This window comes from Cetorhinus maximus, chromosome 4, assembly GCF_964194155.1.
Source record: "Cetorhinus maximus chromosome 4, sCetMax3.hap1.1, whole genome shotgun sequence".
Taxonomy (NCBI): Eukaryota; Metazoa; Chordata; class Chondrichthyes; order Lamniformes; family Cetorhinidae; genus Cetorhinus; species Cetorhinus maximus.
In genome coordinates this window covers 142,873,739-142,901,027 of record NC_135882.1, presented here as the reverse complement: position 1 = coordinate 142,901,027, position 27,289 = coordinate 142,873,739, and the positions used below count along the sequence as shown (strand labels likewise).

At 42.0% G+C, this 27,289-nt stretch overlaps 1 protein-coding gene across 1 annotated transcript in view; it reads right to left on the bottom strand.

Annotated features, from left to right (window-relative positions):
- The window catches only part of ccn4b (cellular communication network factor 4b), a 92,863-nt gene extending 65,863 nt beyond the window's left edge, over positions 1-27,000 (bottom strand). Inside the window, exon 1 of the mRNA XM_078540938.1 lies at positions 26,815-27,000. Within this exon, the coding sequence (XP_078397064.1) occupies positions 26,815-26,862 (48 nt within the window). The 5' untranslated portion in view covers positions 26,863-27,000. The remainder of the gene's footprint in view (positions 1-26,814) is intronic.
- Between the last annotated feature and the right edge of the window lie 289 nt (positions 27,001-27,289).

Genomic DNA, 27,289 nt, shown 5'->3' with positions numbered 1-27,289 from the left:
TTAAAATAAAATGGAGTCGATTTTATCCACATTTTGTGCTGAGTAGGTTCATCCAGGCCAGGATGGAAGGAGCAGCGTTACATTTGGCCTTAGCGGCCCTGGGCTAAGGACAGCAAAAGCAGACAGCCTGCCTGGACTTCACTGTAGTCTGGTGACTCTTGGTGGAAAAGTGCAGCTGTGTGAATGTTGGGTGATGTCATTGTTCTTTGAAATATGTTGAAGGGACCATTTGTTCTTGCCTCTTTTCTCATTAACTTAAATGCTCTGCAGGACTTTGCCCTCTCTCACATTCTGTTCCTGCTACATATCAATTAATTGTGTACACTCACAGACCCTTAGTGTCCACAACCTTATAGCCCAAGCATGATGACTGGCTTACTATTTTTGATTTCCTCCACATCCTTCAAATCAACTGAAAAAACTTGTTCAATTCACCAAAGGAAATGGGGTGTCACTGATGGTGATCTCTTTCAAGACCCTCCCACCATCTCCTCCAATATCCATGTAGGTGCCTGAAAACAATTGTGGAACTCCTGCATTCTACATCAAGTTCACCTTAGGGTTCAGATGCCATGAGACAAGTGCCACCACAATCCTAAGAGAATCCTATTGATGTCCTGTAGCCAGCTTCCTTGTATACTGTGGTTGACTCTTAAATGCCCTCTGAAATGGCCTAGCAAGTCACTCAATTGTATCAAACTGCTAAAAAGTCAATAAAAAAAGAATGAAACTGGGTGGACTGGCATCGACCTAGGCACAGGAAACAACAATGGCAAATTCAGCCCAGTCAACCCTTCAAAGTCTTCCTTAAGAACATCTGGGGGCTTGTGCCAAAATTGGGAGAGCTGTCTCACAGACTAGTCAAACAACAGCCTGACATAGTCATCCTCACAGAATCAAACCTTACAGACAATGTCCCAGGCACCACCATCACCACCCCTGGGTATGTCCTGTCCCACTGGCAAGACAGACCCAGCGGAGGTGGTGGCACAGTGGTATACAGTCAGGAGGGAGTTGCCCTGGAAGTCCTCAACATCAAATCTGGCCACCATGAAGTTTCATGGCATCAAGTCAAACATGGTAAGCAAACCTCCTGTTGATTACCATGTACTCTGCCCCTCAGCTGATGAGTCAGTGCTCCTCCATGTTGAACACCACTTGGAAGAAGCACTGAAGGTGGCAAGGATGGATAATGTACTAGGGGTGGGGGAATTCAATGTCCATCACCAAGATTGGCTCAGTAGCACCACCACAGACCAAGCTGGCCGAGTCCTAAAGGACATAGCTGTTAGGCTGGATCTGCGGCAGCTTGCAATAGACAAAGCTAAGCAATTCCATAACCAATAGGTCAGATCTAAGCTCTGCAGCCCAGCTACATCCAGTCGTCAATGGTGATGGAAAATTAAACTCACTGGAGAAGAAGGCATCACAAATATCCCCATCCTCAATGGTGGGGGAGCCCAGCCAGCACATCAGTGCAAAAGATAAGGCTGAAGCATTCGCAACAACCTTCAGCCACAAGTACTGAGTGGATGATCCAACTTACGATATCAAGAAACATCTGAAGGCACTGGATACTGCAAAGACTATGGGCCTTGACAATATCAGGGAATAGTACTGAAACTTAGTGCCCCAAAACTAGCTGCGTCCCTAGCCAAGCTGTTCCAGTACAGTGACAACACTGGCATCTACACGGCAATGTGGAAAATTGCTCAGGTTTGTCCTGTACACAAAAAGCAGGACAAATCCAACCCAGCCAATTACCGCTACATCATTCTACTGTCAATCATCAGTAAAGTGGTGGAAGGTGTCATCAGCAGTGCTATCGAGTGGCACTGCTCACTGACATCAGTTTGGGTTTCACCAGGGTCACTCAGCTTCTGGTCTCATTACAGCCTTGGTTCAAACATGGACAAAAGAGCTGAACTCCTGAGGTGAGATGAGAGTGACTGCCCTTGATATCAATGCAGCATTTTGAGACTGTAGCATCAAGGAGTCCTGGCAAAACTGGAGTCAATGGGAATCTGGGGAAATCTCTCCACTGGTCATAATGTGCACAAAGGAAGATGGTTGTGGTTGTTAGAGGTCAAATAGCTCAGTTCCAGGGCATCACTGCAGGAGTTCCTCAGGGTAGTGTCCTAGGCCCAACCATCTTCGGTTGCTTCATCAATGACCTCCTTTCCATCATAAGGTCACAGTGCAGATGCTCACTGATGATTGCACAATGTTCATTCGCAGTCCTCCAACACTAAGGCAGTCCATGTTTAAATGCAGCAAGACCTGGAAAATATCCAGGCTTGGGTTGCCAAGTGGCAAGTAACATTCACGCCACACAAGTGCCAGTCAATGACCATCTCCAACAAGAAAGAATCTAACCATCGCTCCTTGACATTCAGTGGCATTACCATCGCTGAATCCCCCACTACCAACATCCTGGGGGTTACCATTGACCAGAAACTGAACTGAACTAGCCATATAAATACTGTGGCTACAAGAGCAGGTCAAAGGTTAAGAATCCTTCAGTGAGTAACTCACCTCCTGACTCCCCAAAACCTGCCCACCATCTACAATGCACAGGTCAGGAGTGTGATGGAATACTCACCACTTGCCTGGATGAGTGCAGCTCCAACAACACTCAAGAAGCTTGACACCATCCAGGGCAAAGCAGCCCGCTTGATTGGCACCCCATCCACAAACATTCACCCCCTCCACCACCAATGAACAGTAACAGCAGTGTGCATGATTTACAAGATGCACTGCAGGAACTCACCAAGGCTCCTTAGACAGCACCTTTCAAACCCATGGCCACTACCATCTAGAAGGATAAGGGCAGCATATACATGGGAACACCACCACCTGGAAGTTCCCCTCCGAACCACTTATCATCCTAAATTGGAAATATATCGCCATTCCTTCACTGTCGCTGGGTCAAAATCCTGGCACTCCCTCCCTAACAGCACTGTGGGTGTACCTACACCACATGGACTGCAGTGGTTCAAGAAGGAAGCTCACTCCAATCTTCCGAGGGGCAATTAGGGATGGGCAATAAACGATGGCCTAGTCAGCGACACCCACATCCTATAAAAGGATTTAAAAAACACTCCAGCCAGGAGCTAGCTCTTAGGCAATGCACCAAATTAGTCAGAAGGACATAATCAACCTTTGCTCAGTGGCAGAATTTTTACTGTGAGTCAGAGGCATGTAAGTTCAAGTTGCACTTCAAACATATAATTTAGGCTGGTGCTTTAGTACCCAGGGTGACTTCACTTTTGGAGGTATCATCTTTCAGGTGAGAAATTAAACTGAGGTTCAATCTGCCCTCTCAGGTGGTGTAACATAAAATCCCAAGACACTGTTCGAAGACCACCTGGAAAGTTCTTGTTGGTGTCCTGGTCAACATTTGCTGAATGAGAGTGTATGGAACTGGAGGCAATGTATTGTCTTGGATAGGGAATTAGTCAGGAGGTAGGCGATAGAGAGCAGGGGTAATGGGTATCTACTCAAATTGGTACGATATGACTTGCCGTATCCCCTAGGAATCTGTACTGAGTCCACAACTTTTCACTATATTCAGAAATTACTTGGACGAAGGAGTAGAAAGCCATATATCTAAGCTGGCTGAAAACATGGGGCAACATTTTCCACCCATGGAGGGGGATGTGTGGGAGCGGGCATGGGCGGGCGGGTTCCCAATCAGCACCCCCGGTTGGGGGCACGCCGCCAATTTTACCAGTGTCACGTCCGCCAGGAAGCACTATGTGCTCCCTGTGCGGGTGGGGGAGGGGGGGCGGGGGGGCGCTGGTGGAATTCCCTGAGCCGGGAGTGCGCACTTTTGCGTATGTGTGTGAAAGAATGCACAGGTCTCTCTGAGGCAATGTGCTGCCTCAGGGAGATCGGTTCAGATTTGAAACTTCAAATAAAGATGAGAGAAATATTTTGCTGCCATGTCCCCTCATGTGACACTGTCCATAGCTGTTGGGAGTCCATAACTTTTATTTTGAAATATTCAGAGATTTTTAAATCATTCGTGAAACCTCATCCCGCCCGTGGATGAGGTTTCATGCTTTTCCAGGAGCCCACCAGGGCTCCCGGCCTGCCCACCAACCTAAGGTTGGATGGGCAGGCCCATTAATAGTTTCAATTAGTTTTTTAATGTCCTTAACAGGCCGTTGACAGGTCGGTGGGTGTGCTTGGTTGCGCTCCCGCCGACCTGAGAATGTAAATGAGGCGACATGACGTCGGGACGCACGCCTGACATCATCCCGTGTCATTTTACGTGTTGGCGAGCGGTCCCCGCCCCCGCTTGCCGAACAGAAGATTCTGCCCGTGAAGTTAGGGGGACACAGTAAATAATGTAGATGGGTGCAGAAAGTTGCAAAGGGTCAAGTGAATGGGCAAAACTGTAGCAGATGCAGTTTAATGTAGTAAAGTGTGAGGTCATCCATTGTGGTCTGAAGAAACAAATAAATCAGAGTATTTTCTAAATGATGAGAAGCTACAGACTTTGAATCAGTGAACAATGTACGGGTCCAAGTACAGAAATCATCAAAAGCTAGTGAACAGCTACAGCAAAATAATTGAAAAACTTAATGGAAAGTTGGTCTTTATATTAAGAGGGCTGGAACACAAAGTAGTGGAAGTTATGTTACAGATGTAGAGAGCTCTTTTTAGACAACATTTGGCGTACTAAATTCAGTTCTGGGCAAAGCGCTTCAGGGAGGATATGCCAGCATTTGAAGAGTACAACGAGAGAAGAATGGGTTGTGCCAAATACTTTAAACTTAAATAAGGGCAGGTGAGAGCATGAAAGCAGAGCAAGCTAGAGGCAAATGAGGTTAAGGGATAGTTCCATAGAAACGCAACGGCAGAATTTTAAAGAGATATTTCAGAATACACAGAATCGATACATTCTAATGAGAGAGAAAAATTCCAAGGGAAGGATCCACCATCCATGGTTAACTAAAAAAGTTAAAGACAGTATCAAACTTAAAGAAAATGCCAATAATTGCACAAAGATGGGTGGCTGATCAGAAGATTGGATAGAATATAAAGAACAGCAAAGAATGACAAAAAGATTAATAAGGAACGAAAAATTAGAGTATGAGAGAAAGCTAGCTAGAAATATAAAGATGGATAATAAGAGTTTCTATAGATATTTAAATAAGAAAAGAGTTAACAAAGTGAGAGTCAGATATATAGAAAGTGAGTCCAGGAAATAAATAAAGTAAGGAAATGGCAGATGAATTAAACAGGTATTTTGCATCTGACTTTTGCGTGTGCTTGCCGACAATTAAGAGACCAATTAAGGTTATTAAAGGTGCAATTGTATCCGATTTCTCATGGTCCATCCGACCTTACCAGTTGGTGGATGGGCAAATCGGCCAGGCAGACTTTGCATTTTTCATGAAACCTCTTCCAAGGGCAGGAGGAGGTTTTCGTTATTAAATGAAAGAAAAAGAAAATTCTATGGACAGCATTTTGAACATGTATATGTTCAAGTGGCTGATTGTGATGCTTGGATATTTTTTTCCTGATTTAAAAAATTTTATTTAATGCTTTTCAGGTCTTCAGTTCCCTGAAGCAGCTCTCTGCCTTCATGGAGCTTTCTGTCAGTGCCCGCCCCTGCCCACACTGACGTCAGCGCCCACCCTCCTGCCCCCCCAACCCCGGCAGCACTGAGCTTCTCAGTGCTTAGATTTCCAGAAGGCATTTGATAAGGTGCCACATCGGAGGTTATTGCAGCAAATAAAAGCTCATGGTGTAGGGGGTAACATTTTGGCATGGATAGAAGATTGGTTAGCTAACAGGAAACAGAGATCTGGCATAAATGGGACTTTTTCTGGTTGACAGGATGTGACAGGTGGTGTGCCACAGGGATCAGTGCTGGGAGTCAACTTTATACAATTTATATAAATGACTTGGATGAAGAGACCGAAGGTATGGGTGTGAAATTTGCTGATGACACAAAGGTAGGTAGGAAAGTAAATTGTGAAGAGGACATAAGGAGGCTGGAAAGGGACATAGATAGATTAAGTGGGTGGGCAAGGACTTTGCAAATGGAGTATAATGTGGGCAAATGTGAAATGGTCCACCTTGGCAGGAAGAATAAAAGAGAAGCATATTATCTAAATGGTGAGAGTTTGCAGAGCTCTGAGATTCGGAGGGATCTGGGTGTCCTAGTGCATGAATCACAAAAGGCTAGTATGCAGGTACAGCAAGTAATTAGGAAAGTTTATAGAATGTTATCATTTATTGTGAGGGGAATTGATTACAAAAGTAGGGAGGTTACACTTCAGTTGTGCAGGGCATTGGTGAGACCACATCTGGAACACTATGTACAGTATTGGTTTCCTTATTTAAGGAAAGATATAAATGCGTTAGAAGCAGTCCAGAGAAGGTTTACTAGACTAATACGAGGAATGGGCAGATTGTCATGTGAGGAAAGGTTGGACAGGATAGGCTTTTATCCACCAGAGTTTAGAAGAGTAAGAGGAGACTTAATTGAAACCTTCAAGATTCTGTGGGGTCTTGACAGGTGGATGTGGAGAGGGTTTTTCCTCTTGTGGGAGAATCTAGAACTAGGGTCCACTGTTAAAAAATAAGGAGTCACTCATTTAAGACAGAGATGAGGAAAAATGTTTTCTTTTAGAGAGTAGTGAGTCTTTGAACTCTCTTCCTCAAAAGACGGTGGAAGCAGTCTTTGAATATTTTTGATGCAGAGCTAGATAGATTCTTGATTAACAAGGGGGTGAAAGGGGCTGAAAGATTATTGGGGGTAGGCAGAAATGTGGGATTGAGGTTACATTCAGATCAGCCATGATCTTATTGAATGGCGGAGCAGGCTCGAGGGGCTGAGTGGCCTACTCCTGCTCTTAATTTGTATGTTCGCATATATGTTCGTATGAATTGCAAAAGGAGAGACAGTTTCTGATGACAAGCAGAATGCATGGGAAAGCTGCCAATACACTCAGTATATTATCAGGCTTTACATAGGTCTCTTGGGTACAAGAACTGCACAAAGCTTTCTGTTACTAAAAGGCCCTCCTTTGCTACCTTCTGACCTTCATTCACCTCTGACAGTTTCCTTGCTGCACTTGGGGTCTTCCTACTCCACTGCCTCCATAATAAAGAGTGGTTGTGGGCAAAGTTAGATAACATGAAGCAGACAATGACAGTCCTGACAATTCTCTCTATCCTATATTGAAGGATAGTGTCCCGTATTGCTGAAAAAGAGTGACATATTTTGTCAAAGCTTTTAGTCTTGCACTCATCAGGACAATTCTCAAGAATACCAAATGAAAGGGGAACAACAATTCCCCTTTCATTTGGTAATCTTGCACATTATCCTGATGAGTGCATGAAAAAAGCTTTGACAAAACATGTCTCTTTTTTCAGCAATAGTCAAGTTCTGTACTATTACTATAATGTCCAGTGTTGCTGAGGCTATTTAAAATTCAAATAGTCCAAAGGCCTGTGGAATCAATCACTACGATTTGTTCCTCTGTTAGCTCTGGTCTCTGAGGCCTGCAGCACTAAAACTCTGTCCCCGCTTTGCTCACGGTCCTTGGTGAAGTCCATGGACCTGGCTGAAAATATGTTAATGACGGGTTTGGAAGAACACCTGGTATCAACTGGACATCTTTGGAGCAGGTAGAGGTGCTTTTACGCCAGAAAAGAGCCCCAAAGCAAAAACTCCAGGTTTCCATGTGGGCATGGAAGAGGATCAGGTTTGGCAGTGATGGCCCCAACAGCTGAATAGCCTGCTGCCAGTGAATGACAAATGTGGATTGGCCACTTGTGAGAGGCATAGGGGCTGTTCAAGATTACAAAAAAGAAAGGGAAGAAACGTGGGAAATGTAATTGAATGACAATTTCAGAAAAGGAATCAAACGCTCATCCACTCATTTCCCACTTTCTAATTCGATGCCTGGGGGCCTGGTTAGCAGTCGGCTGGATGGCTAACGTGCAGGTCAGATTAATGCCAACAGCACAGGATTTGATCCCCATTCTAGCTGAGGTAGACTCAGGCCCTGCCTCTGCGTCCTGACCATAGCAAAAAAATCATGGCCCTTTGACATGTTTCAGTAAATAATCAACCATGGACCTGCCTTTGGGCAGAGAATTTGAGAAGCACTCTAGAAATAAAAACAAAGAGTACTGTAAATACTCATGTGTGGAGAGATGCTGCCTGACCTTCTGAGTATTTCCAGCACTTTGCTTTAATTTCAGATTTCCAGCATCTGCAGTATTTTACTTTAATTATTAAGAATTCTAGGCCACACTTGTAGGCTACGCCATCAGAGGGCGATGTTGTCCAGGAGCTGAAAGGGATTCAAAAGACAAGAATTTTAGTTAAATATGGGACCATACTTTCATCTGTTTACCAATTTAATCTGAGTGTAGAATGGGTAATACGATGTTAGATTTTTGCTAAAGTAAACGAATAAATGTACCCATCTCTGTAACTATTAACTGTCTGGAATTGAGATGAACTTTCCGCACCGAAAATCTGTTCTGTTTATAGGTGTATGATTTTCTAGGAGGCAATTCCAAAAACACAGCAAATGAAGTCATGGGGAGGTGAGAGTGACTGCCCTTGACATCATGGCACCATATGACCGAGTGAGGCATTAAGACGCCCTGGCAAAGTTGAAGTCAATGAGAAGCAAGAGGAAACTCTCCGCTGGTTGGAGTCATAGCTAGCACAAAGGAAGTTGTTGGAGTTCAATCATCTCAGTCCCAGGACATCACTGCAGGCGTTCCTCAGGGTATTGTCTTAATAGCTGAGCTCTCCCTGCTGCCATCTCTGTTGGAGAGATGTTAATAAAGTTATTCAATATGGCTGCCATGGTAGATCTGGAAATGTAAGTTGACGTTATGGAGCAGGAAGATCAGGAGTAGTATTCAATCAGAAAGCAAGAGAAAGAGCCAATGGAAGATGAAAGTAATAGAGCTAAAGGTATAATCCTAGCTCTCACAATAAAAATGAAAGTCAGAGATTCACAACTTACTTTCATTGATAGCTGTAGCTGTGTCCTTATCTCGAAAAGAGAATAGAAGAAGTCCCAAAGTCACATTCTCTTACCCAAAACTGGTGTGAAATTGACTGGTTATTCCAATAATATTCCAGCGCTAGGTGAAGTTAATGTTAGAGTTGAATATGATGACACATCCTATTATTTTTTCATTGGTAGTAGCAGGAGGCAACAAAGCCTCACTGATGGGAAGAAATTGGCTTAAGAAAATGTTGCTAATCTGGGCTGAGATATTGACAGTAGGGATCAGTAAGTGTATAAAAGAAAAACACTGCGCATGCTGGAAATCTGAAATGAAAACAGAAAATGCTGGAAAGACTCAGCAGGTCCGGCAGCATCCGTGGAGAGAGAAACAGAGTTAACGTTTCGAGTCTGTATGACTTCTTCAGAGCTGAAGGGAATTAGGAATGTGATGGATTTTATACTTCTGGTGGGGATTGTGGGGGAGGGGGTGGGGTGGAGCAAGATGGAAGGTCAGGGATAGGTGGGATTTAACAAAGATGTGATGGACACTAGACAGAAGGAGTAGTAATAATGGTAGTTATTAGTCTAAAGAAGGTGCTAAAAATGGCATAAAGGTAAAGTAGCAGAATGTGTTAATAGTAGAACAAGTGTCAGCGCTCTGTGAAAGCAAAACACGTTACCGGTAGCCCTGTGGGGGAAGGGGGCTTGAAAAAAATTTAAGAATCAAAATGGAGGACAGAGTTCATGGTCAGAAGTTACTGAACTCAATGTTAAGTCCAGAAGGCTGTAAATTGCTTAATCAGAAGGTGAGGTGCTGTTCCTCCAGTTTGCATTTGGCTTCACTGGAACATTGCAGCAGGCTATGGATGGACATGTGGGCATGAGAGAAAGATGGTGAATAGAAATGGCAAACAACAGGAGGGTCTGGGTCATGCTTGCGGACTAAGTGAAGGTGTTCCGCAAAGCGGTCACCCAGTCTGCGTTTAGTCTCCCCAATGTAGAGGAGACCGCATTGTGAGCAGCGAATACAGAAGGATAAATTGCAGACTCGAAACTTTAGATCCGTTTCTCTCTCCACAGATGCTGCCAGACCTGCTGAGTCTTTCCAGCATTTTCTGTTTTTATATTAGCAAGAGTATGCCTGTCATTAAGGAATTGCTAAGAGAGTACAAAGTAATTTTTGGACAAGGAGAGCCAAATGATAAAATGAGGCATCTCAGGACCAAAGTCAAAATAAAGGACAATGTACAGTTGACACTTTATAAGGCTAGGCCATTGCCTTATGCACAGTTGGAAAGAGTAAGTAAAGAGTTGGATACATTAGAAAGAACAGGGGCAATTAAGAAGGTGAACAGCAGTGAATAGGACCGCATCCATTGTGGTAGTTCAAAAAGCAGATAAGTTTATTTGGATTTGTGGAGATTATAAACAAACAGTAAATAAGGTGATTGAGAATAATATTTACCCAATGCCTACCAGTGAAGATTTGTTTTCTAATTTAGCAAATAGAAAGGTGTTCAATAAGAGATTTGTCAAATGCATATTTGCAATTAGAATTAATTGACAAGAACAAGGAACTGCTGACCATTCACACACACAAAGGATTGTACCAATAGAAAAGTTTACCATTTGGGGTGTCTACTGCTCCCGCAGTGTTCCAGAGCATTGTGGATCAGGGAGTATGCTGCTTCTTAGGTGTCACTCTAATTAGCAGCATGATAGAGAAAGAGCACATTGTAAAGTTGAATCAAGTCCTATATCAACTTCAAGAGTGTGGCAAAGTTAAAAAGCACAAGTGTTGCTTCATGCTGTCAAGTATAACATAACTGGATCACTAAGTAGAAGGTGAAGGTATTCACCCAGGACAGGAGGACTTTGAAGGGATTTTGAAAGGGTTTTCAAAGAGACCAGAAAACAAAGAAGAACTCAGAACATTCATAGGGATTGTTAGGTATGGTTCCTAGTTCATTCCTGACTTATTTAACATATTTGCTCCATTGTATCAACTGCTCAAAGATGGAGTAGCCTGGGAGTGGTCTATGGAGTGTCAGAAAGCATCTGAAGAAATGAAAAAGTATTGACCAGTGATGCTGTTTCGATCCATTATGATACCAAGAAACACCTGGTTTTAGCATGTGATGCCTCACCACTGGTGTCAGGTGTGGTTTTATCTCACATAGTGGAAGATGGTGTAGAGAAGCCAGTAGCAGATGGTTCACATACTTTAACGAGCAAAATTACTTAAGTTTATAAAGAGGCATTAGGTAATCATGTATGGTGTTACTAAGTTTCACGAGTTGATTATTTAAGTTGGGAGGAAGAGTAATATAATTATAACAGCCTGTGTCCATTTGCAGCAAGACCTGGATAACGTTCAAACTTGGGCTGATAAGTGGCAAGTAACACACAGGCCAGGCAATGACTATCTCCAACAGCAGAAAATCTAACCATTTCCCCTTGACATTCAATGGCATTACCATTGCTGCCTGGGGTTACATTGACCAGAAATTGAAATGGACCAGCCAAATAAATACTGTGGCTACAATAGCAGGTCAGAGGCTGGGAGTTCCTCAGAGAGTAACTCACCTCCTGTCCATCATCTACAAGGTAAAATGCAGTGCATTGGAGTGCAATGGAATAATATCCACTTGTCTGGATGAGTGCGCTCCAACAACATCATCCAAGGCAAAGGAATCCGCTTGATCGGCACCCCATCCACCAAATTAAACATTCACAGATGGACAGCAGCAGCAGTGTCTACTTTACACAAGACACATTGCAACAGCTTGCTGAAGCCCCTTTGACAGCACCGTCCAAACCTGCAAACTCTGCCACTTAGAAGGAAAAGGACAGCAGATGCGTAGGAACACCACCGCTTTCAAGTTCCTCTCCAAGCCAAACGCTATCCTGACTTTAATGATGTCACCGTTCCTAGATCAAACTCCTGGAACTCCCTTCCTAACAGCACTATGGGTGTACCCACACCAAATGGGAAAGCACTATTACCTAATTGATGGATAAATCCTAAATGAGATCACCAAGGTCTGTTGGTATCATCAGAGTGAGATACAAGGGTCAATTTTATACGGATAACAGGGTTAATATTGAAAATCACTGCGTTCAGGAATTACTGGAATTTTATATGTGCTGCTAGTAGACATGGCCCCCTGCTGGCAGGGAGGACTCGCTGTCCTTGTGAAAATAAAGAGGTACCTGAATCCCATTATTCAAATTAGGGGAAACATGAATTAAAGCTTTGCATGTGACTCCCAAGGCTCCATAGTCAGCACCAATGCAGCCCACCCATACAATATGTGTTTGGAAACTGCTGTTCAGGGCATCATCAAAAGACTATAATGCATGTTAAAGAATGCAGTGGTATCACCAGGATCATGGTATGAGTAATAGTAGGTGAAATGTTGACACATTCAAATTAAGTGAAAACATCCAACAGAACAATTACAATTCACCCCTCTTAATTCAAAGTCACTTCATTCAAATTTTCTGGTAAATCAATGTTGCTTTTTGCCCTGAGGCCTACGAATTAACCAACTTACCACCTTACTTCATTTTAAACTGTGACACCTCCGATCCATGTGCCCAAAGATCTGTGGGTCAAGAATCAGCCTGTTCAGTCACATGAAGGCCCATGGCAGGCACTCGCGACCCTCAGTAGATGTCAACTTCGAATCGAGGGACATCCAGCGATGGTTAAAGCTGGCAGTAAAGTAACACCAACCAGAAAAGTGACGCTTGCCATCCTTGTTTTAAAGTGTATTGGTTTTATAATTAAATTAAATTATTGTGACTAATTCAAATTATATGGGATGCTAGGATTGTACCAGTGTGTGGGGAGTATTCCCGAATTCAATATGCTTTTCCATGAAAACTTTCGTTGCAAACAAAGCAACCTGAATGTTCGGCCCCATGTACACCACCTTCACTCTCTCCATCATTGGCACACAGTGGCAGCAGTGTGTACCGCCTACAAGCTGCACTGCAGCAACTTGCCAAAGCTCCTTTAACAGCACCTTCCAAACCCGCAACCTCTACCACCTAGAAGGACAAGGGCAGCAGCGCATGAGAACACCACCACCTGCAAGTTCCCCTCTTATGGAACTATATTAATGTTCCTTCGCTGTTGCTGGATCAAAATCTTGGAACTCCCTTCCTAACAGTGCTGTGGTGTACCAATACCACTTCAGCGGTTCAAGAAGGCGGCTTGCCAACATCTTCTAAAGGACAATTAAGGATGGGCAGTAAATGCTGGTCCTGTCAGTAACATTTAGATCTCAAGAACAAATGTAAAGAAAAATATTGACTTGGCTGTCATTCTTCCTAATACCGTAGAGTAGTGGCACCAATAAACAAATGATGAGGTGTAACATTGGTTTAATCAATGGCTAAGACGATCTGGTCTAAATCCTCTGGTGGCTTTCACAAGTTGCACAATGACTCAACTCTCAAGGCTGACCTTTCACCACGTGAACAGTTAATCATGCTAATGTTACAGATCATGTGATTTCATTATTCCTATGAAAACAAGCATGGGGTGGTCCCTCAACCAGGGTCATTTTCTTATAGTCCCATCAGGAGAGCCCAATAGGGGCAGGGTCTGATAATCCATTAGCAATGCTTGTGCTCTTCTCTCAATCTCTACCATTTGCAAAATGAAGCTCCTATTACAATATTGTGACTTTAAAAGAAAAAGAAGCTGAGCTATGTGCAAAGCTAGCGTGTTGCCTGTCCATAGCAACTCCTCTCTGTGGGGCCCCCACTTACATTGTTTTCTCTCTCCTATAAAATGGATTGCAGCTATAATGAAGGGTCACACTTGAAATATGAAACTATCATTGACTTCTGATCTTAATGAGCCTGCTGTGCACTTTTAGTGTTTTCTATTTTTATTTCAATGTTCATGCAAATACTGCTCACAGTTCTATCCCTTGGCACCTCTCAGTCTAACTAAACACTGTTTTCCTTTCTAACAAGCTGGAGATTGCCAGTCCAAAGAGATATCTCTCTTTCTCTTTTCCTGTTTTCTCTCTCCTATCATTGTCTCTGCTCCGTCCTTCCTTTAAAATTGGTCAGAATATGTTACTTCCTGTCCATGAGTCGTGTTTGATTAGTATTCCATCAGTACAATGCTGATATCCAGATCAGATTGTAGCTTAGACCAATGGAGTGTCTCTGCTCATGCACTATGGTGTGGCTCACTAATGCCTGGGAGTGGTGTGTATCTTCTTGTGAGTTCTGGTATAACTCACTAAATCGTGGGACAGTGTAGTTTTCCATCCTTTGTATAACAGCCACCCATCTCTTGTAATGCAGTCTTCCATCTCTTGTAACACAGGCTATTGTGATATAATCCATTTCGCAAGATTCTAGTTTGGATGAGGTCCAAATTACTTGCATTGGCATGAGAAAGGTGGTTAGTACAGTTCTCCCAATATACATTAAACACAAAGGAAAACCAAGCTGGTTGAAATCAAGTTATGCACTACCCTCACCTACTTGCTCAGGGCTTTAGCTAGATTAAAATGACACCATCATCTTCGATCTTAGATGTTTCTTTTGAGATCTCTTTTGAAATACATTATAAAGAAACCTGCGTTTTACAATTTTACAAAATAACATAGGGCAGTTTGTATGCGGAGACACAGATTCTTCAGGAGGAAAGCATAAATAGACAAACAAGGGCAAATGGAATCCTTGGATTTCTTTCCAGAATAAAAATTGGGGAGGCATAACCTTAGGTTGCAGCTGGAGTATTACATACAGTTTAACATTCTATTATAGGAAGAATATCAAAGCTTCAGAAAAAATGCATGTTGGATCCATTAACTGTGTGGGGTAACAGTCATAAAAGAAGAGTGGAGAAATGTGTTTTTTTTCACTAGATCAATGAAGATATAGGGTTGACCTAATGGAGGTTATCAATTCAAGATTACAATTCGTGATAAAATAGACAATAGTAGGGTGTTTCTAATTGTCAGTGATGAGAAGATGCAAATATAATGGCCGGGATTTTGTTATAGTAATGATGTCAGCATTGCTGTCATTACTCCACTAAAACTGACAGAAATTGCACGAGTCCGCACATGCTCAGAACAGTCCCGTAATCCAGAAGTTACTGTAGGTGATTCTATGCTTCTCCAGAGGATGAATTGTTGAGACAGCCACAGACTGAAATCAATGGAAAATCTGATGAGAACTACCACTTTTACACTGTTAGTCTCACCGTAAAAACCCTTGAAAACATTGAATAAGGTGTAACTGGGTTTTAACTAACTTCATAAATACTTCTAAACACCCTCACTTGTATTTGTAGAATAGTATAATAATATATTGTATTATAATAAAAATTCCACATATTTAATAAACTAAAGGCTTTTGCATTGATATTTTAGCTTCCATCTAAATTCAATCATAATCATTTGTTTCACTACCTGAAAACTTAAATTGTAAGTGAAGGATAATCTTAACTTCCTGGTTTGCTGGCTGTGGACATAACTCAATGTGATTGGCTGCTTCACCTGCTTGTTGCTAGCACTGCTGCTGTATATCTGGAGAGCCCCCTGATTTGGCACCAGATTTGCCATTGTGAAAGGGGGAATCCATGCCACAGAGACCACTAGGTCTTTGTGAGCAATTTTCTTCAAGGCTAATGGCGATTGCTGTTTCTTCACTGCTGACTGTAAAATCCAAACCAATGTATCTTCAGTGGAAGAACGGTGTAAATGAAAGGTTTTCGACACCCCTCAGGGCAGCTGGACTATGTGAATGTATAGCTGCTTGATCTCTGAAACCGTAACAGATTTAGGCATTTCAGACCCTCTAGACTGTTACATCATCCAATCAGATCATTACTGAACTGCACTTCAGCACTATTTATTTGTCCCTGATATTCCTTCCGAATAAACAATCCTTAATCTCAGTCTTTGTCATGAAAATTGCGAAAATTGCCGAGGAGCAGGAAACAAAGATCAACCATGATTTCCATTTCTGATCATTTTCCAGTTCCATGTGTTGGACCAGTCCATGTGTGAATTCCAGGGGAGGGCAAAGTCAGATGAGGAGATGCTTTCCTCTTCACCCTCCCAAAAGAAAAGGCTGCTGACACCCACTATCAAGGATGACAGAGGAATAATAGTGTCAAAAGATGTTGAGGATGAAGGTCAAAATAGAGGGAAAATCAACAAGTGTTGTGGATAGGACGCCCATAATATGAACTCGAGTGGGGGTGGCTTGATGGATTAAATGAGCATTCCTCATTTTCGATATAAAAATGGTTGTTTCTGAAATACTTTGAATAAGTTGACAGTAATCCCCAATGAAAAAGCATGGTTTTAACCTCAGCAGCTCCATGATCAACCACCCTGTAAATTTACATCCAATAAGTACATGTTTTGTCTCAACTTACACACATACATATCCTTGATTTCTGTGTCCATTTACGTGCTTCTTGTCCCCACTAAATAGTTCCTGTGTGCCCGGATTTAGCATATGCACCCCTTGTATCAGCTAAACAGCAAGAATAACTCAACAGGAGCACAAAAATAAAGGGTATAGAGGAAGAATTTTAAAAAGTAGTGAAAATACCAGTCAAATGAGTGCTGTGGTGGGTTAGAAATTGTCCCTGCGGCTCTAGGTCCTGCTCCAAATCTAAACCTTGACAAGTTGGATGAAAGTTTCCTCAACCTAATGGCTATTAGCCCTATGTTAAAAATGTATTGGCCATCTCAATCCAGTGGTGCAAAACTGTTCATGGTTCAATACTGATTAGCAAACTTTGCTCGGTGAATCCCATGAGTTGGTTGCTGTGGGAGAAAGATTGCCATAAGCTGTTTAATGAGGGATGTAAACATACATTGTCTGGATTTGGCAATATTGATGAAGTTCAACTCTCAATACACGGTTAGCATGTTCCACTCATAATTTTAACATAACTGTTTGATTTGCAATCCGTCTTCCTTCCATCCTAACCAATACATAATCAGTTAATAAATTTACTTCTTTCAAAAAGATGACAGTAACAGTAAATCAGACTTGTTGGCTGGGACTTCTCATCCTCCATCCAACGATTCGTCAGTCTAATTTGAGCAGACTGCAGCAAGATATGGGATATGGAAATATTTTACCATATCACTGACAATTTCTATATCTCTTGGGTTTCCACCAGGAAATGGGGGAATGTCAAAAGGATGTAGCATGGATACGAAACATGCAATGACATGCATCCTCAAACCAAAAGTTCTACCCTGGCAGAGAAGTGGTTTGAATTTCTAAAGCCTCAAAACTTTGTATCACAGTTGAAGTACAACCAATTCCATAGGCCAAGAGGGTAGACTTCAACGTTTTTTGAGTTCTCATTTTGAAGCAGCTCGGAGGCTGCCAGCAACCTGACATTGCCACAGGCCTCTTGAATGCCAACACATCAAATCTCTGCCTCCAATCCCGGCGAATGTGCCAAAGACAAACCAAAGAAACTTTAATGACCCCAATGGCACAAAACCACCAAGGAGCACCTCTTTGGGGTGAGCAAAGATTCAATACCTATAAGCAGAAAGTTTGGGGCCACTACCCATGGTGCAACTAATGTTTTGAGCGTGGCATTTTAGAACAGCTGGTTTGGGCGAATTTAAAATACATGAAATCATGGATAACAAATTCCATTTACAGAGCTTTAAGACCCTCCCTATCTATTAGTGTTCCATTTACTGGTAATTAAATAATTAAAAAACAAATAAATTGCATGGATATGGCACATTATCATATCACAAAGTGTTTCACATCTAAAATGAGGTGAAATCCCTATACAACAAGATCATAGAAACAGAATGTGATGAATAATCATATGCTTGGCCAAGGCATTGCCATGGAGAAAAAAGCCAGAAGTGAGATACATTCATACACAGGGACCCATTCTCTGCAAACAAAGGGAACCTGTTCAAGCCTTTATGGAATGACCCAAGAGCTTGGGAAGCCTATAGTCCCCATTGCTTTCTCCATTGCAATTTCTCAGCCAAAGTTAACTTGTTAACCAATCATGACACTTTTCTCCTGTAGTATAAATTATTGTGATCATTTCAAATTTGGCATTCTTGCATTTGTCCTGGTGAGTGCAAGACGAGAAACTTCAGCAATGTGTCTCTCTTTACAGCAATGTCTAGAGGATTAGAATGCAAGGGGGTAGAAGTTATGCTACAGCTATACAAAGCCCTGGTTAGACCACAACTAGAGTACTGTGAGCAGTTATGGGCACTAGAAGGGAGTGCAGTGTAGGTTTACCAGAATAATACTTAGACTCCCAGGGTTAAATTATGAGGAGAGATTACACAAACTAGGCTTGTACTCTCTGGAATTTAGATGGTTAATGGGTGTTTTGATTCAAGCTTTCAAGGATATTAAGGGGAATCAATAACGTAGGTAGAGAGAATCAATTTCTGTTGGTTGGGGAGGTCTAGGACTAAGGGGATTAGTGTAAAAATTACAGCCAAGTCCTTCAAGAACTAAATTAGGAATCATTTGTACAAAGGGTGATGGAAGTTTGGAACTTTCTACTACATATGGCAATTGATCATGGACCAATTGTTAATTTTAAATCTGAGATTGATAGATTTTTGTTAACTATGGATTTTTAAGGGATATCGAGCAAACGTGAGCCTGTGGATTTCGGTTGTAGATCTGCCGTAGTCTCACTGAATGGTGGAACAGGCTGGAGGAACTAAATTACCTTTTCTTGCTCCTGTGTTCTTATGTTCCTGCATATTGCAATGAAATTTTTAGCAGGGAGATGGGATCTTGGTTTAGTATCTAAACCAAAAGAAAGCTCCTCTGCCAAAGCAACTTGTCCTCAGTATTGCACTGAAAAATAAATACAGTATGCTATTAGGTCTCCAATCACTGGTGAGCTGAACTGTTGAATTATCTGATTGTGGCGCAAAACTAATTATTCGTTTTGGGTCATTATTTTTGAAAAGTATTCACCTATAAAAGCACAATATCAGTCTTTTTGTAATAAACTGAACTGATGGTGCCTTCTCACAAATGGAGGTATATGCCAATGTGTGAGAGACAATGGGAATATACAACCACCCATTCCAAGCATCACAAGAATAATGATCCAGGTATGCACTGCCACCATCAATAAAATGCTCTGACCATAATGTAACAGTAGTACTACAACAGGAATAGGGAGGCAATGGCAGTGTGGTAACATCACTGGACTAGTAATCTAGAGGCCCAGGCTATTGCTCTGGGGAAATAGGTTCAAATCCCATTGTGGCTCCTGGTAGAATTTAAATTTAGTTAATTAAGAAACTAATAAAAACCTGGAGTTGAAAGCTAGCTTCAGTAATGGTGCCATGAAATTATCATCGATTGTTGTTAAAAACCCATCTGGTTCACTGACATCCATTAGGGAAGGAAATATGCTGAGATAAAAACAAAATATTGCGGATGCTGGAAATCTAAAACAAAAACAAAAATACCTGGAAAAACTCAGCAGGTCTGACAGCATTTGCGGAGAGGAATACAGTTGATGTTTCGAGTCCGTATGACTCTTCATCAGAACTAAGGAAATAGAGAAATGAGGTGAAATATAAGCTGGTTGACCTGCTGAGTTTTTCCAGGTATTTTTATTTTTGTTGAAGGAAATATGCTGTCCTTACCTGGTCTGACCTACATGTGAATCCAGACCCATGGCAACGTGGTTCACAGCAGAAACATAAACAGAACTAGGTGATCCCACAACTAATGGATCAGGTCAAAGTTTTGCAGTCCTGTCACATCCAGTCGTGCAGGGTGGTGAACAATAAAACAAGTAACAGGAGGAAGAGGCTCCATAAATATCCCCAACCTCAATGTTGGGGGAGCCTAGCACATCAGTGCACTTCAGTAGGTGTCCTATGTTGACCTTCTCCTAAGGTCCCCAGCATCAGAGATGCCAGTATTCAGCCAATTTTGAATCACACAATATGATGTCAAGAACTGGCTGAAGGTACTGGATACTGCAAAGGCTATGGGTCTTGGCAACATCCAGCAGTAGTACTGAAGCTTTGTGCTCCAAAACTAGCTGCGCCTCTAGCCAAACTGTTCCACTATAGCTACAACACTGGCAACTATCTGACAATGTAGAAAATTGTCCAGAAAAAGCAGGACAAATCCAACCTGGCAAATTGCTGTGTGGAGGCTGGGTCTTTAAATTTATTCAAGGCAGAGTTATATTTTAGATAGACAAAGGAGTCAAGGTTTATGGGGGCAGTCAGGGAGGTGGAGCTGAGACCACAACCAGGTCAGCCATGATCATATTGAATGGCAGAGCAGGTTCGAAGGGCCAAATGGCCTACTCCTGTTTCTAAGTCCTATCTTCCTTTTACAATAACCTGATTACAGATGTTCAGTTTGGGTACCGAGGCTACTTGGTTCCTGACCTCATTTTAGCCTTGGTCCAAACATGTGCAAAAGAGCTGAATTACAGAGAGGAAATGAGAGTGACTGCCCTTGACATCAAGGCAGTATTTGACCAAGTACATCAAGGAGCACTGATAAAAATGAAGTCAATGGGCATTGGGGTGGGGGAACTCTCCTCTGGTTGGCATCATACCTAGCAGAAAGCAAGATGATTGTAGTTTTTGGAGGCCAATCATCTCAGTCCCAGGAGCTCCTCAGGGTAGTGTCCTAGGCCCAAACATGTTTAGCTGATTTATCAATGACCTTCATAAGGTCAGAAGTAGGGATGTTTGCTGATGATTGCACAATGTTTAGTAGCATTCATGACTCCTCAGATACTGAAGCAGTCAGTGTCCATATGCAGCAAGACCTGGACAACATTTAGACTTGGGCTGCTAAGTGGCAAGTGACATTAGCATCACACAAGTGCCAGGCAATAACCATCTCTAACAAGGGAGAATCTAACCATCTCCCCATGACATTTAATGGCATTACCATCGCTGAACCCACTATCAACATCCTGGGGGTTACCACTGACCAGAAATGGAACTGGACCAGCCATATAAATACTGTGGCTACAAGAGTAGGTCAGAGGCTGGGAAGTCAGCAGTGAATAACTCACCTCCTGCTCCCCAAAGCCTGTCCACCATCTAGAAGGCACAAGTCAGGAGTGTGATGGAATACTCTTCACTTGCCTGGATTACTGCGGCTCCAAGAACATTCAAGAACTTTATTGGCACCCCATCCACCAATCTAAACATTCACTCCCTCCATCGCAGATGCACAGTGGCAACAGTGTGCACTATATACAAGATGCACTGCAGCAACTCACCAAGGCTTCTTCGACACTACCTTCCAAACCCATAACTTCTACCACCTAGGAGGACAAGAGCAGTGGACTCATGGGAATGCCACCACCTGCAAGTTTCCCTCCAAGTCACACACCACCTTGACTTAGGAACTACATCACCGTTCCTTGGCTGTCACTGGATCAAAATCACGGAACTCCCTCCCACTGTGGGTGCATCTGCACCAGATGGACTGCAGCAGTCAAGAGGGCAGCTCACCAATATCTTTCCAAGGGATAGGCAATAAATGCTGGCCTTGCCAGCGATGCCTATACCCCATGAAGGAATTAAAAGTATTTACAACTGCAGTGGTTCAAGGAGAAAGCCACCACCTTCTCAAGGAGATCTCATGATGGGCAATAAATATTGGCTTTACACGTGATAACCACATCCTGAGACTGAGCACAAATGAAGTTTGGCAACTGTTTCCTGCATCGATGAACTCACCTGTAAATGTAACATAAGCACAACAGATGCTGTAGTGTACAATTCCAGAACCAAAAAGTCACATATCTGAATTTATTCTAGTTGAGAATGTTGAAATAAATGATATAGCACCTATACATTATTGGTCGATCTTTAATTATTGCTTGAGACTTTCAAGCTTTAGATTCAAAATCTTTGCTGAAAACATTTTACTGCATCAAGAATGAACTGCTTCAGTTGTGCTGTTTGACAAGAAACAGCAATTATAAGTTAACTTGCCTGGTTGTATCTGATAGTAATGTAAAGGCTCCTAGATTAGATGATTACACTTTTTTCCCCCTAAATTTAATTATGTTCTGAAGGTGAACTAGAATGATTACTTTTAAAATAAAAACAAAAAACTGCGGATGCTGGAAATCCAGAACAAAAACAGAAATACCTGGAAAAACTCAGCAGGTCTGGCAGCATCGGCGGAGAAGAACAAAGTTGACGTTTCAAGTCCTCATGACCCTTCAACAGAACTAAGTAGAAATAGGAAAGGGGTGAAATATATTTCATTCTTAAACCAGCTTATATTTCACCCCTTTCCTATTTCTACTTAGTTCTGTTGAAGGGTCATGAGGACTCGAAACGTCAACTTTGTTCTTCTCCGCTGATGCTGCCAGACCTGCTGAGTTTTTCCAGGTGTTCCTGTTTTTGTTTTGTTACTTTTAAAATAACCTCGTTCAATGATCAGGTAGGTCTCATTAGATTAGTGCGCTGCATCCAAACTATGCCACACCTCATAGGACAACCTTTCACATTGACATTAGGTGCAAAAAGTGGGAAAGAGGGCCATCCAATGGCACAGAAATCCCAGAGTTTGGAAAGCACAAAGGTGTACAAAAATATGTCCACTACATTCAAAAAATGGGCTTCAATCTAAATACAGTATACAATCTCATTGAAATAGGGAATAACTTCTTCCTAACATTTTGGGAATACTATCCAAAAGATGGTTTAAAAAAAGCATAAAATTTGTACTTTGACAATGATGAGAAGGCATGTGCAGTGGGTGGATTGACCATGCCAGTGTTTACATTGGCACAAGTGAACAATGGGCATTAGATCCAATGCATTTAACTTCCCTATTGATCTCAGGCTGTACAATTTCCTATTTGGACTTATTTCAATAAAATTAATACCTTTATACCCATTATCTGCAAGTTTCTTGATTTTGCAGCTGTCAAAATGAAGCAGAATAATAAAGCAAGAAATTTAACAGAATTAATTTGGGAACGCAACCAAGGGTTTTCCAACACCAAAGCTTTCATCATCATGAACATTAACAGTCTAATTGCTAGCTAATATCTTCCTTCTGTTTCCTGAGGCCTTTCCCATAATTTATGGCCAAGTAGGCAGATGGAATGAGAGTTTGAAAACTAGCAGAATATACAGCTCTTGAGTTAAGACCTGGCAGAAACTTTGCTCATTTGATCATCAGAGTTTTCCAAGAGAAACATCCAGTCACCATAGGAGTCAGTGATGGCGCAGGAAAATCTATGGTGAGTGGTTTGAACAATTCCAAGAGGAATTGCTTGCTGTACAACCTAATAGTGTGCCTCAACCGCAACCTAAGAAGATCTCCCCCTATCTCATCAGTGGGAATTATTCCATTTTCCATACCAACTGGTCATATGAATTGCCTTAACATCAATTTTGAGCCAAGTTGACATCAAATCATGTTGTAGAGCTAATTTGGAAATGCCTTTAATTTTAGTCAGAACCCTCACAGCTGAAACAAAACAGATCAGAATGTAGAAGCAACTGTCACTCAATGCAAGGTGTTTGGGTGAAATCAATTATACAAATAGTTCACACTATAAACTTAGATGCCTTGCTGCCAAGTGGATGTGGTTTGTACATTTGTATTGCAACAGTTTTTTCTCCTCATGTAGTGAAACCTTTCCAGTGGATTTCGTTTTGCATTTAGCTGAAGCTTAATCTGCAACACATGACATTGCATTACTGCACTGTATTTAATCTCTCTCGACCTTTAAGATGTTTCTTACAATGTACCCATTTGATTAACCTGTCCTAATGATTCATTCTTTACCTAGGTTTCAACTTTTGACTGTTATGTAAACTCCATTGAAACTCTGTAGGCTACCCTAATACATTAAATGTGCCATATAATTGCAAGTTGTTGTTGTACTAACTCAGGGGCATTGATTTCAACTGATAGTACACTGGTAAATGCATTCATGTAAAAATTCCTTAATGAGCTACTTCAATTAAGCCATTAACTTAGTTACAGTGACTGCGCCAAAACCACTTTATAGGGATGCTTATTTGGCTTGGGCTCTGGAGGACTGGTATCCATGAGCCAACTGTCCATGCTTACATTGTTCTTAACCTGACATAGAGCAGGTTCTTTTTGTGGGTTTCTAATTCTGCCATTGGAACAAGGGAGCCAGATTTATTCATGTAAACACAAGCAACTGACTCATAGGCATGGGTCTTTAAGAATCCAATCTTAATAAATGTTGGAATAAAAATAGCACAGCAAAATATTTTGGTGCTGGGATACCAAAGCAAATTAAAGCTCTCAGTGTGATCTGCCAAATGGTAATGTTCTCTCCTCAGGCCCATATTGCTAAGCTCTTTCTTCAAACTATTAAGTAGAATGGTCTCTCCTTTCCAAAAACTCCTTATGCAGCTCAATGTTAAACTTAATAATCATCGTGATGCATCTTGAGATGTTTTAACTACATTAAAGGTGCTATATAAATGCAAATTGTTGTGTGGTCTGTTATTAACACAGAAGCACTTTAAGCAGCTCTGCAGTATCTGATCACATCCTGGGTGCTATAAAAGTCTTGCTCATATTAACTGCATGTCCCTCACCAACTGCAATAAGCAATTTTTTGCATATGCAGTTACTTTTTAAATCATCATTCTTGATAACAGATTATGGCCATTATAGTTTCTACATCAGGAATACAAGATCACATAAGTCAATAGTCAGACAGCAAAAAAACTGCCTCAATCTTGTTAACCTCTTGATCTTGAACTACCACTGAACAAAAATTAACTCAGGAAAAGATAATTCATTCAAATGAAATATATTTGCTATTTTAGCATGGCTTTGTAGTAGGATTCCCAGCCTTTGTTTCAGAAGGTGAAGGGTTTGAACCCCTCTCGAGTTAATTCCAGCAAGGGGAAATCAGAGATCTAGCTCTGAATTCTGGGTTTGTGTCCTGTCAGGATGTTCAGGTGAGTGTGAATGGCTCCCTCCCCATTGAATGGATTGTAGAAGCCCATAAAACCCACCCGGTTGCATACAAGAACACAAAAAATAGGAGCAGGAGTAGACCATATAGCCTGTTGAGCCTGCTTTGCCATTCAATATGATCGTGGTGGATCTTGGGCTTCAACTCCACTTTCCTGCCCACTCCCCATACCCCTTGATTCTCTGAGAGACCAAAGATCTGTCTATCCCAGTCCTAAATGTATTCACCAATGGAGCATCCACAACCCTCTGGGGCAGAGAATTCAAAAGGACTAATGGCCCTATCAACTGGTATAAAGATGGTTATGACCACCGAAAGGAGGTCACGTGCAGCCTGTCACACCTGTTAATCAGCCTGAGAATCTTTCCACTACTTTGCACTATTCCCCAAAAGAGTGCGAAGATAGAAAATATTAACAAAATCATTCATTCAAAGATGTTAAAATGGTGCACAAAAAAATCTCATAGAAAAGAGCCAATTATTACTAATGTTCTCATTTTTTAATGGACTTCATGTTTATGATGCCTTTGATCAATGTTGCTTTAAGAGGGCCTAAGAAACCTATTATGTTGCTGGGTCTCTTGACTCCCTCTCCCCCAAAGGCAGTATGAGGTATGCCAGCTTGTTTACTTTACTGCACTGTTACCAGCGGCAACACCATGGTCAGTAGCAGCGAGCAAAGCTCTGTTAAAGATGTACGGCGTTTATAGTTTACAAACACACAGCACACATCATTTAAAAAAAAGATATTTGTTCTTGGGACATGTGTGAGGCTGGCAAGATTCCATTAACTGTCCATTACTAAAAGATAAAACACCTTTGAACTCCACACCCCATGCAACATAACATAAAAGACACAGTTCTTGTTGCTCCCAATCGGAGCTTTTCCATATATCTTCTTCCCCTTCAAAGACAATGGCCCTTTAAACAGTTCAGGCCCCACTCTATCAAGATTAAACTCATCTGCTCAGCATTTTCAGTACACATCATCTATTCTCCATGGGGTTTCCCTGTACTTTTGTTTCCTGCCACGAAATCTTCCACTAAGTTTTATTTTTTAAAAAAAGGAGTCAGTCTCGATTGAAACACGGCAATTAAATCATCCCCATTAAAACACTGGAAACGCAGGATCGAGCTTTGCGTTTTAACAAGTCCTTTGGTAAGCAGCTGTGACTGCCACGACTCGGCATCTCACGGAAACCTTTACAGATGTTTCCAAGACACTTGTTCTCCAATTCCCTCGCCCTCCCCCATCCACCTCCACGCAACCACACACACCACCCTCCCCCGAACAGTCAAGGAATCCAAATACTTTCCTGATACTCATTTAAACCTAAAAATATATAACATCTAGTTGCAATTAAATATCCCTGATGTAGGTGTTTTCCAAAATAATGTTGCCACGAGTTTAGCGGAATTGAAGCCTTATTGCAGGCAGCCTGTCCAGCGCAGCTTCCTTTTCCAGCCTTGCACTCATGCCAGATTCTCCAAGTGATATTGAAGCCGTTTCTCTATTCTGTCTCCTAAAGGAATCCCAAACCGTGCTGCATCTTTTCTTCCCCCCCACCCCCCCCTCTTCAATCTCGTCTGGCAAATCACCTCCCCCCCTCCCCAAACTCCCGACTTGTTCTTCTTATTGTCCTTTCTATACCTCCTCTTCCCCTTTAATGTAATCTCGCGGCTATCACTCTCATCCATCACTTCGACTCAACTCAACCCTTGGCAGCGAGACTACTTTCGCCTTTTCTTTTTAGCACAAAATAAAAAGAAACGCTACCCAGCCGATAAGAACAAACAGGGCGGACACCCAGTCACCTGGAGTATATTGCTTGCCACTAGAATCCAAAGCAGCAGCCGCTTCATTCCTGTAAAACGGTTGAAAATTCATTGAACCTCGAAGTTCAGACTTTAGCAGATTCACAAACTCAGGATTCCAGCGGTTTGCATAGCCGAGCACGCAGTGCAATGAATGCAGCCCTCCCTATATTTCTCCTCTGTAAATTTAGCCTTTATTAATTCTCATGTGACGTCAGGATAACTGACAAGTATATTTTTTCCTTCACCCCCCCTTCTCCGGTGTCTATCCCATTCTACCCACCTACTGTCGCACTCAGTACATTGCTGAGCTGGGACTTCTTAAAGGGACACCGCACCCAGCAAAGACAGCGGGCGACGGGAGCGGACTGTTCCTGCTCTGGGGCCATCGAATGGACTTGGTCTCCGTTTATTTCTACCTCCCCTTCACCCCACCTCCATATTCCGCTCAATTTACAAAGCCAGAAGTTGCTGT